The 14212-nt window shown below is 46.5% G+C and overlaps 1 protein-coding gene across 1 annotated transcript; it reads right to left on the bottom strand.

Moving 5' to 3' along the window:
• On the bottom strand, positions 2965 to 5343 carry LOC8063125. The gene is made up of 3 exons (XM_002458810.2): positions 4325 to 5343; positions 3607 to 4182; positions 2965 to 3403 (listed from the first exon to the last, which is right to left on the bottom strand). Exons 2-3 carry the CDS (start codon positions 3940 to 3942, stop codon positions 3245 to 3247), a joined length of 495 nt encoding a protein of 164 aa, XP_002458855.1. The 5' UTR covers positions 3943 to 4182; positions 4325 to 5343; the 3' UTR covers positions 2965 to 3244.

The following is a 14212-nucleotide window of genomic DNA, read 5'->3' on the forward strand; positions in this document are numbered from 1 at the left end:
CACCTGCACGCATGCAACATTCAATTTCTGAGCAGCAACCATGCGGGCCCGCCGATGGCAGGTGCACACGCTCCACCAGCTTGGATAGGCCACGCATCCACGGTTCCACGCTGCACAGCAAAACTACAACGCTTAATCAGGACGGGGCGGTTCACAAAGAACCGGCCGGTTCACCGGTTCTAGAAAAAACCGCCCGGTTCATCTAGTTTTTACCAGTTCAATTTCATATGCGGTCTTTTAAGCGAACCGAACCGGTGTAAGCTCTGGTTCGGTCTTTTACCGGTCGAACCGCCGGTCCAGTCCGGTCCTAATAACTATGCTCCAAATAGCTTTTTCTTCTATAAGCCAGAGAGGAGCCCTGCCAAACGGGACCTAGAATCCAATTATGCATCATGAAAATTTTTGTAAGCACAAGAAACAACGGCAAGCAATGAGCTAATAGCTGCAGTTGGTGCCTAATCAAGCAATTGCTTTCCACCAGTATTTTATTATGATAGAATACCTAAGTTAGAGTGAAGTAGCATGAATTTGTTCTTAAGATTCCTTTAGAATTGCTTAGTTTTTCTTGTACCCAGCTAAATGCATAATACTACAAGATTCTGATGTTATGGGTTCCTTTGGATTGCATATACATTCCCACATTATTCGTATATTTTTCTGCTCCTTTGATTTATCTCATTCATGCGTTCTAAAGTGGATCTTATAGCGTGTGTTTTGGTTCGGAAATAAAGTGGAATCGGTTGGTTCCATCATATTTTGCTTAGGCCTTGTTTAGATGCACCCAAAAACCCAAAAACTTTACAAGATTCTCCATCACATCAAATCTTACGGCACATGCATGGAGTATTAAATATAGATAAAAATAAAAACTAATTACACAGTTTGTCTGTAAATCGCGAAACGAATCTTTTAAGCCTAGCTACTCCATGATTAGACAATGTTTATCAAATAAAAACGAAAGTGCTAAATTGTTGAAATTCAAAAAAAATTTGGATCTAAACAAGCCCTTATTGAGATGGGGTTGTCGAGCTCTGCCGCATCCCAAGGCGCTCAGACAGAGCTCCACCACCGTGCCCCCAGCTCTGCTCACTTGAGCACTGTCGTGCCACAAGGCTTTTAGCTCGGGAGCTGTGTTGTGCATCTAGTTTACCCCCCGAGGTCGGCCTAGCGGAGCTCGTCACGTCCTCAAGGTCCTCTCGCCGAAGCGAGTTGCTAAGCGTCGTCAGAGTATTGCCCACTCGAGTACCCCCGATTGTCTTCGATCACATACGCGAAGTGGGTTCGTCCAATTTAAACCTGTATCTAGAGGGAATATTCTTTTTGCGGTATGAACCCAAATCTATAAGGAATATTTATTTTGCGGATGAATCCAATCCATTTGGCACCAAACCAAACAACTCTAAAAATGCGTGCAACCCACTCTAGATCCTGAACTAGATGCACACTTAGTAGATAGTGCAGAAAGAGCTCGAATTAGATGTGATAATACCCACAATCTGTATTCGACACATGCACAACATCTTCTTCATGAAGGTCTACAATTAGGGGTAGGTGGCGGGGCGGGGGCGTAGGGTTGCTGGGAGACAAGCAGACCTGGGCAGTGGCATGATTGTCACTACCCCCGAGTGGCACTGTGGCCAAGACATGTTTAAAGTTAAGATTTAAACTTTGGACAAATCTTCGATGTCCTCCGGCCTTAGGGCACTCACATTGTAGACTCTATCATAGAGTCTAAAGTTATTTATTACCTCGAACAATGTGGACTTAGAGTCTAAATAAGACTTGGAGTCTTATTTTTTCTACTTCTTTCTTTAATAAATATGTTGCCAGATAAACAAAATACCATAAATAATATGTAATTAATTGTCTTGGACTTTCTGATAGAGTTTTGCATTGTGAGTGCTCTTAGAGGGGTGGCGTGTGGAGGAAGACGAATTGTGAACTGTGAACTTGTGAAGTCGTCGGTGTGGTCGCGAGTGGCCTAGGAGGTGGGGGAGGTCGGCGGGGAAATGGACAGTTTGCAAAGATGAGTGGAGAGAAAAACGTGAAGAAGAAGGTGATGCGACGAAGAGGAGCGCAAGTAACTGAAGTGCGCATGTTAAATAAAATGCCCGGGTAATACCGGTGGCTTAAGCTTTTCCTCTTGCTATTAACCGGCTCGTGCTAAATCAATTTGTATTTTTGCGTTTAAATCGAAATAACTAACCGTGCGCTAAATACTCAGACGGCTAGCAGTTACAGATTGCTCTTTGACTCGTTAACTTGGATCTCGCATTGCAAATGCGCAAGGCCCGAGTCCCTGGGACCTTGTTGCTTTCACATCCAACAGCCTCCGGAGCCCTGTATTGGCCTAGGAGCCTAGGAGGTCACACCTGGCACAAAATTTTTCCTTTGATCTCACACCTTGCCTGATGGGCAGGGCATCCCAGAGTATTGTGTCATCGAGCCTACGTTGTGAACTGTACCAGCACATTTTCTCTCAAAAAAACTGTATCAGCACATGGCATGCACGGTGTACTTGTCGTTGTGGAACACTTTATGCACACGTTCCAGTCATGCTACAAACTTGAGTAGCCAAAGTCCCCTGGTGGCATCAGTGGTTACATGCTATAGATGCAAAAGGCATAAGCAAGCTAGCGACTGCTGGCTGTATGCCATAACGATGTGCAATGGAGGCCTTGTTTAGTTCCGAAAAGTGAAAAGATTTCGGTACTGTAGCACTTTCGTTTATTTGTGACAAATATTATCCAATTATGGACTAACTAAGATTAAAAGATTCGTCTCGTGATTTACAGCTAAACTGTGTAATTAGTTTTTGTTTTCGTTTATATTTAATGTCTAATGCATGTGACACAAGATTCGATGTGACGGAGAATCTTGAAAACTTTTTGTTTTTCAGGTTGAACTAAACAAGGCCGGAGTTTCTTGGACCATCCTCTCGATGACCAGTATTGCTCTGTTAGCGACGGAACAGCTGCATAATCTCGGCCCTGATTGCCGGTTAACCTGGACGGTTGCGCCTGGACTTTGGCGAATTCGGCATCCTAGAGGACAGTGGCACAGTGCATACGGACAAGAACAGAACGAAGGCAGCAAGGACAGGACGTCCATATCGGATTCGCGACCACCTGCATTTACAACCTCTTCTCCACTATAGTACAACGCAGTGAACGAGCACGGTGGACACAGCGTGTGTGCCGTGTGCGTCAAAATAAACATGCTCTCGTGGCCGTGGAGGATGAGATCAGGGTGGCATGTAGGAGTTGTGGTGGTCGTGCGGCGGCCAATGCACACCTTCCCTGGGGCACGACGGCGGCAGCGGCGCCGGCTGTGCCAGGTACGTCGGGTACCGCTGCCCCGGCATCAGCACCGACAGGTCCGCCGCCTGCAGCACCGCCTCCACCTGAAAAAAAAAAAAGCATGCCAGGAATTTCGCATCAGAAAGAGCCAAAGCATGCCAAGATTACACCCAGTGCCAGTGGGACAGTGGGTGTGGGTATCGTATCGCAGTCCCTCCCAGCAAGTAACATGCACCGCAAATCCGCAATGCGTGGTACGCGACAACGGGTGATTGCCTGATTGGCAAGCTTGCTTGGGTGATCTTACCATGGGCGTCCCCCGGAGCTTGCCGGGCGAGCGGCGGCCATGCCGGTGGCGGACAGCAGCGTGCGGACGCCTGCCGTCGTCGTCGGCGGAGTCCGGCGGGAAGGCCCGGGGCTTGATGAGGTGCTCGAAGATGGCCATGAGGAGGAAGAGCGAGATGAGGATGGCCGTGGCCGCGAACCCGAAGGAGATGGCGTCCATGGACGTGCCGAAGTCCCTGAGCGTGGACGCCTCGCCCCGCGCGTCCGCGGCCGCGGCCACCGCGGCGGCTGGCTCTGACGGCGTGGACGCGGGGTCCCCCGGCCATGGCCGCGACGACCTCTGCCCGATCCCGCTCATGTCTGTCGTCTCAGCGATCTTGGCGCTCACGTCTTCGTATATTTGCGATCAGGCGTCGCGTCGTCGATCTCTCTGCACGCCGTGTAACATTCACTCACTTTGTTGACCAACCTCTCCAGGGCAAGCGACTGAATGCTTGACTTCTTTCTGGAACTATGACTAGCCCACTCTAGGATCAATTATGAAGTCTCAAAGAATCATGGATCACATGTTCCAACTCATTCGAACCATGCATTCACCCTAAAACATCATCAGAAAAGAGAAAAAAAATGAAAATCAGAAAGAGGAGTTGTGAAAGCCTGTGATACCACCCATCCAGGATTCAGAATTATGTTCATTGTTATTGCAGACATACAAAACAGATTATATATCACATACATACCTTCAGGGGTTCTGGAAGCGGAGAGGCTTCAGTACTAGCACCCTGAGCTCCTCCTCTCTGAACCGAAGAAGACAAGAATGAGCTAGCGATCGACGGCCTATAACTCTATGCATGCTTTGGCTGTGTTCATGGGGATGGGACTGAGATCACGAAAGGCCAGTGGTGAACGCCAAATGCCAAGGGGAACCTACAAGGAGAGGTCCAGCTCGGCTGCCCCTCTACTTAAAGCCAGTGACTGGGCTGAGTCGAAAGTGAGATCTCAGCTGATCTGGTGGTGGCAATGTGGAGAGAGAGAGAGTAAAGTCTCGGAGGAACAAAAAGAGTGCCGCGAGAAAGGCTGCCACACTCGCTCGTCTTCAACAGTTGATGCGATGGCAAGGCTGCGAGACTGATACAAAAAATAATCCCAGAATCATGTTGGAGATGGAGCTCCAAGGAAGGAGTGGCTGGCCGGCTCCCCAGTCGTCCTCGTCCCCACTCCCATGCACGCACTCTGTAGCAGCAGGCCACATGATCCGCCTATAAAGACTAGTGTCCGTATAGCCGAGGAGGGAGGAAATGATTCATCAAAGGTAAGGAAGGGGACGGTGTAGTAGTCTGTAGCTGTATGAGCTATTGAGCTGACGGCAAAGCGCAACGAAAGCGAAAGGAGTGGAATGGCCGGCCGGCGGGGCGACGACGCAGGGAAAAGCAGCTCGTGGAAAGAAGGGAGGTGCCTTCTTTGTGCAGGGGACCAATCCGGCCGGCCTCTGATGCGCGCGGCATCATGGGTGCACGTCAGGTAACTTGCGTGTGCAGGATTTATCACCTCACCTCTAGTGGCACACACAGCACAGCCAGAAGACCTTCACATGTCAATTTGCCATGCATGTGTATGGTGTATCTGTGCTGCAAGTGTGTTAGTTGTTACGATGATTAGGATTGATGGGGATATAATTACTAGTAGACAGACAGTGAGCCGATGCGTGAGAGCAGCTAAAGGGCCTGTGTGTGAGTCTGTGACTCTCTTTGCATTGCTTCCAAGGGAGAGAATTCATGGAAGTTCACTTCTGTTGGTGTGGATGGGGAAGACGCTTATTATCATTTGAAAGCTGTGGGGGGTTTGAGGAGGTACCCGTGGCCATCTGATTTTCTGAGGCTCAAAGGCACCCTACCAACAGATATCTCTCTGTGGACGAGTGGATGATCATGTGCAGCCACACGACACGACATCTTTACGAGCACAACTTTGCCTTCATATCAGCAGGGCTATATGGCTGTGACTTCTCCTGGCTCCTGCTCCTTGCATTGAAGAGTCAGAGCCACACAAATATAGTTTCCCTCAGCTCCTCACAAACTTAATACAAATTATTACAAAGTTGCCACTGAAAACGTTTTTGACAAATATTTTATAAAATGGTTTCAGCTTCAACAGAAAAAGTGCTCTAGATGAGGAGCCAGAGTTAGAGCCGAAGCCTTTTTATTAGGAGAAACGGGAACCCTTTTACTGGTTCGTTAGCTTTGACTGGGTTGGTGTAAATTACTGAGACACTTAACATAAGAGAATTCTTTGTAAAACAGAAACAAAGAGAGAGACTGATGAGAACATCTTTTTGCGAAGAGAGGGGAAAGAGAGGCTGAATATACAAGCCGTTTTCTTCCCATTGTGGATTTAACTAGTACGTACTTGGATATGATTCATTTATAAGGAACGGTTATTATCATCCGTGCAACTGTCACACACAGACTTGGTATCTCTTGATAATATGATGTGACAAACGCTTTATTTGAGGATAATATAAGGCTATAAAATTGGTTTGTCTGTGATGGGTAATGCTATGGGTGGGCTGTCACCAGTGGCCGAAAAAGAAGGAGCATCCAATCCAGCAACACGCCAATACCAAATGTCTGTGGATGCAGCGCAGAGCTATTCTCAATTTGTATGTCTGTCGTTTGAAGGTGACTAGTCCTTCAACTACTGATGGGCCTTTTTGATTTTTACTTCCTCCGCTCCGAAAAGAATAACATTCTAATTAACCACCTATGTGTAAGATTCGGATCCCTGCAGGTGCACATTCCTATGTGATCATTCGTGCAGTAAAATCTTGCTTAGGTGCCGCTAGTATCCTCTTAGGAAAGAGTAGCGAAGATAACTAATTAATTAACCACCCAAAAGCTGCTGTCAATGTCATCGTCAGTAGGCTGACCAATTTGAGAGCGAGCCTGCATCAATCAATCAGTAGTATAATCTATCCAGCAAAGGTATTCATATGTATACAGTATGCGATGACAGTACGAAACCGAATGGTATTCACAAGTATATAATGCTTGACCTTTTTTTTTGTGATTTAATGCATGGCCTTTTTAGCTGGGCAGTGCTGGTAAATGAGTAGCCGCAACTGATGATTACATGCAAATACTCATATAAATTAGCCCCTTTTATCAGGTAGTCCTCGACACTTGTGTGCTTATATATTCACAAACCAAGTTCATCCCCAAATCATCCTGTCTCCCTCCCTTGAACAAGCATCCATCTAAACTAAAGAGAGGAGGGTATTAAAAATCGCCAATGCTTGCTTCCAAAGTTAGGGCCTGGTACTTGTGAGCTGGGAGACAACTAATAAAGCGCGGCTGCATGCATTAGTTAACCTTGATGAGAGCCTTCTGCACCAGTGGCTAGCTGTCATGGAAGAGAGCATCAACAAGGGTCATGCTTATATATGTATGTGTTACTCATTTTGTATTCGTACAAAATTCATCGCCGGAACATGCATATAATTCTGTGCGTTATATATATATGGTTAGATTAGAACCGCTGCTATAGAAATCAGAAGCATTCCAACTTGAGTGCTGGAGAGGCAAATTAAAGCAAATGGATCGGAGGGCAAGGCCAAGAAGGCAAATGAGGTTAATTATGAAAGCATATCTTAGTTTGGACTTCATGCTCCTTCTTTATGCTGCAGCGGTGCCCTCGCTGCGCCCCAACTGAAGCCACATCCCAAGGAAAACAAAGGGATCGACGCAAATAAAGCATGAAGTAGTACGTATACTCCAGAATAAAGCCAAACCAAGGTGAAGAAAACAAATCACCTAGTAGACCGCATTATCGTCCATCAGAAAAAAGAAACAGAGTGCGCGAGATCCATCTGTAATGACTGTATGCAGATGCAGTGCACGGAAGAAATATGTGTAGGTGCTGGGAAAAGCCTAGACCGGATGGAACCTGCATGGAAAACGGGGAAACCGTAGGGAGAATTCAGAAACGCAGAGACGATAGGCAAGGCAATATCAATATGCATGTCCTGGCACTGCAGTAGGAGTTGTATATGTGGGAAAGATAATTGGGGGCGTGTATCTAGCGAGGTCTATGATTGTAAAGCGTAGTAGATCGAGATCAGGAGGAGGAGGAGGAGGAGGAGGAGCAGGTATGGTGATGATAGCTAGCGCGACCTAGAAAGGAGAAACGCGAAAGGGGGAAAGGCCTTTTCCCGAGCCGAAGACCACATGCATGCGGATGGGGCTCACATGTCTCCATCCTCTCCTCTCCTCGGCACGCAGAAAAGCGGAAATGAGACGGGGGGGGGGGGGGGGGGGGGGAAGGGGATAAAGAAAGGAATTGGTTCGGTTCCACGGCAAGCGAGCACGCGAGAGACTCTCTGGTGGTGGTGCAAGTGCCCGAGTGAGATCAACCTTGCCTATTGGTCACGTAAGTACAGAACGAACTCGAGTTGTATGTAGCGGATTTTTGCAGAGAGAACAAAAATGGCGGCCATGCATAGGAGTAGTATTTTTGTTCCAGACTGTAATCCGGGCCGGGCCGAAAGTTAAGGTGTCCCAGACATTCCACGTAGACCGGGTCACCGGGAGGCAAGGCAAGGCCTGTGACTGTGCGAGGCAATAGCAAGCAGCAGCTGGAGTAGGCAGAGCCCATGCTCGTGCCGTCGTGCGAATGTGCCCACCCGACCGATGGCCGAGTAGTGGTTGGCTGCTTGCCTGTTTGGATCGCCTTTTGCTCGGTCCTAGTAGTATGCCCGTTGCCCGTGCTCTGTAGTATTTTGTATCTTGAATGCCCGTGCTCTGGTGGACAGAGATTAGCCCTCGTGGCAAGGTTAACCAAACAGTGCATGGTTGATTACCATAGTAGAAGTGTTGCTGCAATTGGAAGGTTGAGTTGGAAGCCGGATCATGTGTATCAAATCTCCACCAGTAGAAAGTAATAATCTTCACCTGGCGAAAGATTGAGTACCTCATTCCTCTCACTGTCTCGTTGCCCATAGGCAAAACGCTATACTTTGATGTATGCAATTTGCCAAATAGAAGCACTTGATAAGCACGGAGCCACCCAAAGTATTGGAATGTCGTGAGTTGTGACCGTAGGTGTTGATGTTGTCGTGTTGACGCTCCGTAAGATGACTTGCAAGTTGCAACCAACGAACTCAAATCATTCCTTTACAAGCTCAAGCTTCAAGTGTCATACACTTTACCTTGGCCTCATGGAATACAACAAGGTCGCGGAGCTTAAATTCGAGAGATGCTGAATTGACAAAAATGAGAAACTCAAAGATTCAGACCTGGATTACAGTCTGGAACGAAATCAAGCACCTCACTAGCGTGAATTTCTCGATCGTAAAAAAAATACTGGGCGTCAATTTGTCAAGTCTCTTCTTGTCATATAAGAGTGCCAGTGGTTTGTAGAGTAGGAGGAAAAACATTCAACAACCTTCATGAATTCCGTGCCATGGCACGTTCAAGAAAAATGTTATCTCCTTTATTCTAAATTATAAGTCAGTTTTAATTTTTTTATACGTCAACTTTGCTATGTATCTAAACATATGTTATATGTAGATACGTAATAAAATGGATATATATTAAAAGAGTCAAAACAACTTATATTTTGAAACGGAGGAAATATTATTCATCATCCTATCAAATATTTCTTGCCGCTTTTCTTCTCTTTTGATGAAAGACCGCATGAACTTAAAGTTAAGGTATCCCAGTGAGAAACGAACAAATAGCAGCCCATCTTCTTTCGTAAGGCTTGGGCGGCCGACAGCCCATCCTTCGAATGTTAGGCCCGTGCATGCGCCTTGGCCTTGTGGGCTACTCGCGTGGCAGGGTGAAGCCGGCGGCGGTGCGACGGAAGCCCGCGCCGGGCATCATCAATACGCGTTCGTCGGCAGCCCAGCCCAGCGCTCCGCTCCCGGCGTGGTTCCCGTCCACCAACCTTCCTTCCACGGCCCGTCCTTTTTGGCACGTCTCCGGCTCGGTATCATAGCTCGCCATCGGCCAATTTTATTCGTATCCAAAGCGTCAGCGTTTCTCCCTACGTCGTTTGTGTCAAGTTGCTGTTTCGATATCACTAAACGTGGTAAGCACGTGGACGTCCATGTCCTCCGTCGACGAACATGGTAGTACAAGATGAGATATGCATTAACCCTAATTACATTGCACACCAGGCGCAGTGACGTCGACTCATCGGATTGCTGCTCGTCTTTTCGCCAATGATGCGAGAGGAGGAGGATACCACCTGCACCGGAAGAGATTCCGCCGAGAGATGGACACCCTGCCCCGTGGTCCGTGGAAAAGGGCATCAACAGGCACAAGAAGTGGATCGCCGCGCAACGGCAAACGGCAAAACGGCACCGGGAGGGGGACGACGACTGATCGCGCGAGCCACGCCCTCCCGGTGCAGCTGCAGCTGCAGCCTGCAGGCCCGCTAGTGCTAGTGGCCTAGTGCCATGCTAGTGGAGGACCAAGCGCCGATGCTTTCGTTCGCGGGCCGTGCCGTGCGTGGCCTCGTGGTCATGGCATGGGCGCAGCAACGGCGAACGGCGACAGGGCAGGTCGGTCCTCCACTCCACTCCTGGGTCATTTCCCTGTCTGCACCGTAGGTGTGCAGCAGGCTTGACAGCGGAATACAAGGTCTCATCTGGCACTGTTGCCCGTTCGCGACGTCGCGGGGCTAGCGCACTTTTGCTTTTTAGATCCTACTCCAGCTATCCTACACGGCACCGGAAGGAAGTGTTTGGCCAATTCATCGACCCGACGGCACTTTGCATTGGGTGAGTGGCAGAGACCAAATTATTGACGTGAAATGGATCATCATAGGAATCTGAATGGAGTTACATATCCATCGTCCATGATGATGGATCTATGGACCAGGACCAATAATTTAAGCAGTGGCCGTCATGGATACGGAGACCGGATGTTAACTTGTTTCAATCACGAATCCTACACCCGGTTTTTATTAAAAACAATTCATTGTGGCTTGCCGCCCAAAGACTCTCGTTTGTCCGTTCGCCTCTCCCTTCGCTGATAAATTACTCAGAATCCATTTTTCTTTCATATATATATATATATATATATATAAAACTTAGGAGTATTACAGTCATATATACGCTGTCAAAGAAATGCAGGTCGCAGTCAAGCTAAACATACTGTAGCTAGCTGCCTATCTCACATCTCCGGCGTGCCTGGAGTTCGACCAGAGACAACCATAGGTCATAGCTTTCATCCTTTATTTGTTTTGGAAGAGAAGACTGATCTTTTTTTTTAGAATACAACTTTACGTATATTTCATTAAGAGTACAGTTAACAACTAGCCGAAAGAGAGGTGCCTCAAAGCAAACAAAGTACAAGACCACTAAGGTGGATGAATCTAAACGCTCTACACGGCGAACAACGATGCAACTAATAGGCAAGGAACCATACAGTGCTGTACCTGTGCGTAGGGGCAAAGCTACACAATGAAAAGGGGTTGCAAAGACACCCTCTAGAAATTGTAAAAATAATAGAATTGATTAAAATTTCATCATATATACATCCCCTAAAACATATGTATATACACCAACAAAGCCATGTGCATCTCTTTTAGTTTTTTACTCTAGGTTCGCCACTGCCAGCGCGGCTGCTAACAATAGTGGGAGAGTCGAGTACCCCGCAGCGATCCACTCCTCAGCTTCGTCGAGCACCTGCCTTTGTAATTGTTGCATGCTAAAGTGCTCGCAGAATCATCGCGAGTTGGACCTCTGAAGATCCCCACAGAATGATCCGATATTCCGGTAGCTGTTGAGACGCTGACTGCACGGCAAATGATTAGGATCATCTACAAGGCGAGGTACATTTCTCTGAGCCTGAGCCTGAGCCTGAGCCTGAGCCTGAGTTGTAGAGCGCACACTGTATGCTCACTATCTGACCACGCCTGCACTCCGTGTCCACACACACCTCGTCTTTCAGCTTGCCGGTTCTTAAAGAATGAAGAAGAAGCCAAGAAGATTTCTCAACAGACAACATCGTTGTCCTAGTCCTAGGCTCCTAGCCCTTCGGCTTCACACAATTTGTAGTGGGCTGCAGTGACAGGTGATAGCCCAAACATGGTGCGGCAAGCAATGTGCAACGCCACCAAAAGCCGATGTCTGCTCGATCAGTCCCCCTTGTGCGTGCTGGTCAAAAGAGGCTAGCTGCATGCTATGAGATCGTGTCTGTGACAAGAACATGAGACTTAGATTCCCCCGTCAGTTCAGGCCTTGTTTAGATACACTCAAAAACTCAAAACTTTACAAGATTTCCAGTCACATCGAATCTTGCGGCACATGCATGAAGTATTAAATATAGATAAAAAGAATAGCTAATTGTACAGTTTACCTGTGAATCACGAGACAAATCTTTTAAGCCTAATTACTCCATAATTAAACAATGTTTGTCAAATAAAAACGAAAATGTTACAGTGTCAAAATCCAAAAACTTTTTACATCTAAACAAGGCCTCAGTCGAGCACGAGCCAACGTTCTCACGAGTCACGACACCTAGTGCAATCATGAAGCAGTACCGTAATAGCTAGGTTCACAAAACTAAAGGGTTTTTTTTCTGGTCAGTATTACTGTCGCGTGAAAAATATATGTTCAGATTATATGTACCTAGAGATGGACAGATTCTCTGTAAGCTACTACAGTATTCATCAACAGCCGAAACACTTGCCGATCATTTTGCCTAGTCCTTGATGCATAGACTGATAGGCAGGATCGAGATAATTCCATGACTGTCCACCTCACTGCTGCAATATTTTAGGTTTGCTTCAAGAACAGATCAGCACTTTTTATCGTCGCACTGTTGGCGACATGAGCTGATGTAATGGCGGTTTATTGATCCTTTGTTGTTTAATAGCAGTGCGATGCACCTCCAAGGCAGCTAGTGCTTTTCAATCCTGCAGGGGGTCACTGGCTGACTGCAGCTTTGTTCATAGCCTGCTCCTGTGAATGGTGGAACCCTCTAGCGGTCGCTCCTACCACTTCACGGGGCTCATGTTCAGCACAGAACATCGCAATCCAATCAGACATGTAGATACAAATCAGTATTCTCTGGTCGTGTACAAAAGTACTACCACTGTAGAGTAGACAGTACGTATTCTAAAAATGTCAAATCACTTCTCTGCTTCTGAATTCTTTAGAGCCATGTGTGCACCAAGAGGAAGAAGAGCTTATCTGACAGATCGTTTTGCAGCGGCCGGAGTGCGTGGTCGAAAGAAGTTTCGATGGCCTTGGCCGTACTACTGGGTCCGGTCCAGCAGCTTTCGGTTTGTTCGTTTGCTACGTCAAGTAGGCCATTCACGGGGCTGAATCAGCAGATCTTTGACTCGAATATCGGCTGGAATTTTTGTCCTACGTTCTTGTCTGTCAGATCCGATGATTGATCCAATTCTTCTTGCAACCATGTCGTTAACACCCGATCGACACTTGGGCTTGATGTTCGAACCCTGATGTTACTCGGCAGAAATGAAACGAAACGTCTATCCGATCCGACTGCCCCGTCCGACCTGCGTACGACGCTGTGCACAAGGAAGAAGGGTCAAGCAATATGGTGCCGCTTTATAAATGCGATAAATATATATAAAATGTCTCAGTATCGTTTTCAATACTTTACATATATTTAGTATTTATAACGAAAAATCATAATATTATAAATAAATAGGTGAAATGATAGATTTTTTGTGCTGTATAATTGATCAGGATATTAAAAAGTTTCACTTTTTTCTTGGGAGGGCACGACCCCTAGCAGCTCCCCTAGTTCCACCACTGCACAGTTGAACTTCAATACTAGTTGCATACTTAAACTTTAATACAAGTGACTATGTTGTTTACATAGCTGATGGAGTTACCAATCTTCTAGAGAGAATACATTTTGGGTAATACCCTCATGTTCTCCGTGGATAAGGTTTTTTAGAAAGGCGATAAGAGTTTTGCTAGATTGTTATTAGACGAGCAAAAGAAAAATCAGGACAAAGAATCACAAAGATCATTAAAGCCCCATTCGTTTAGCAATAAACACCCTAGGAACAATTCCAGTCTAGGATTTCTATTAAATTTTATGTAAGATTTTGTTTGCAGGAATGATTTTGGGCTAGGATTTCCCTAATCGAACGGGGCCTAAGGGAGGGGGCCGTCACACTGCAGTGTCTACCCCAAAACCAATTCAAACTCAATAAAAGAAAACAAAAAACTCGAAGAGGCCCCTGGAAAACAACCAAACAGGGAAAACAAAAAGGGGAAAACTAAACATCTGAACTTGCTTCGCATTAGATCTCGTTGCCAATTAGTATTGTTGTATGTCCTCCTTGCATAAAAGGGCTACTTGCCTTGGCTGTAACGATTTGTTTTGAAAAGTTCTATTCCGCTCTAATCACCCGATCTAGAAAAAAATATTCCACCAAAGATAAATTATAACAGCGTCGAATGCTTCTCGCTGTCTTTTGTCGAACTTTGCTCGGTACTTTCACCACTATTTGCGAAGCGACCCTGCCATTCCCACTATGTCAATCACATACATAGCCACTGCTTTAAAATGGACCATATTTTATTAGCAAAGGTGGATGATAAATAATAACTTTATATATCCAAAGAGTGGCATGTGCAG

Source organism: Sorghum bicolor, chromosome 3 (genome assembly GCF_000003195.3).
Source record: "Sorghum bicolor cultivar BTx623 chromosome 3, Sorghum_bicolor_NCBIv3, whole genome shotgun sequence".
Lineage (NCBI taxonomy): Eukaryota > Viridiplantae > Streptophyta > Magnoliopsida > Poales > Poaceae > Sorghum > Sorghum bicolor.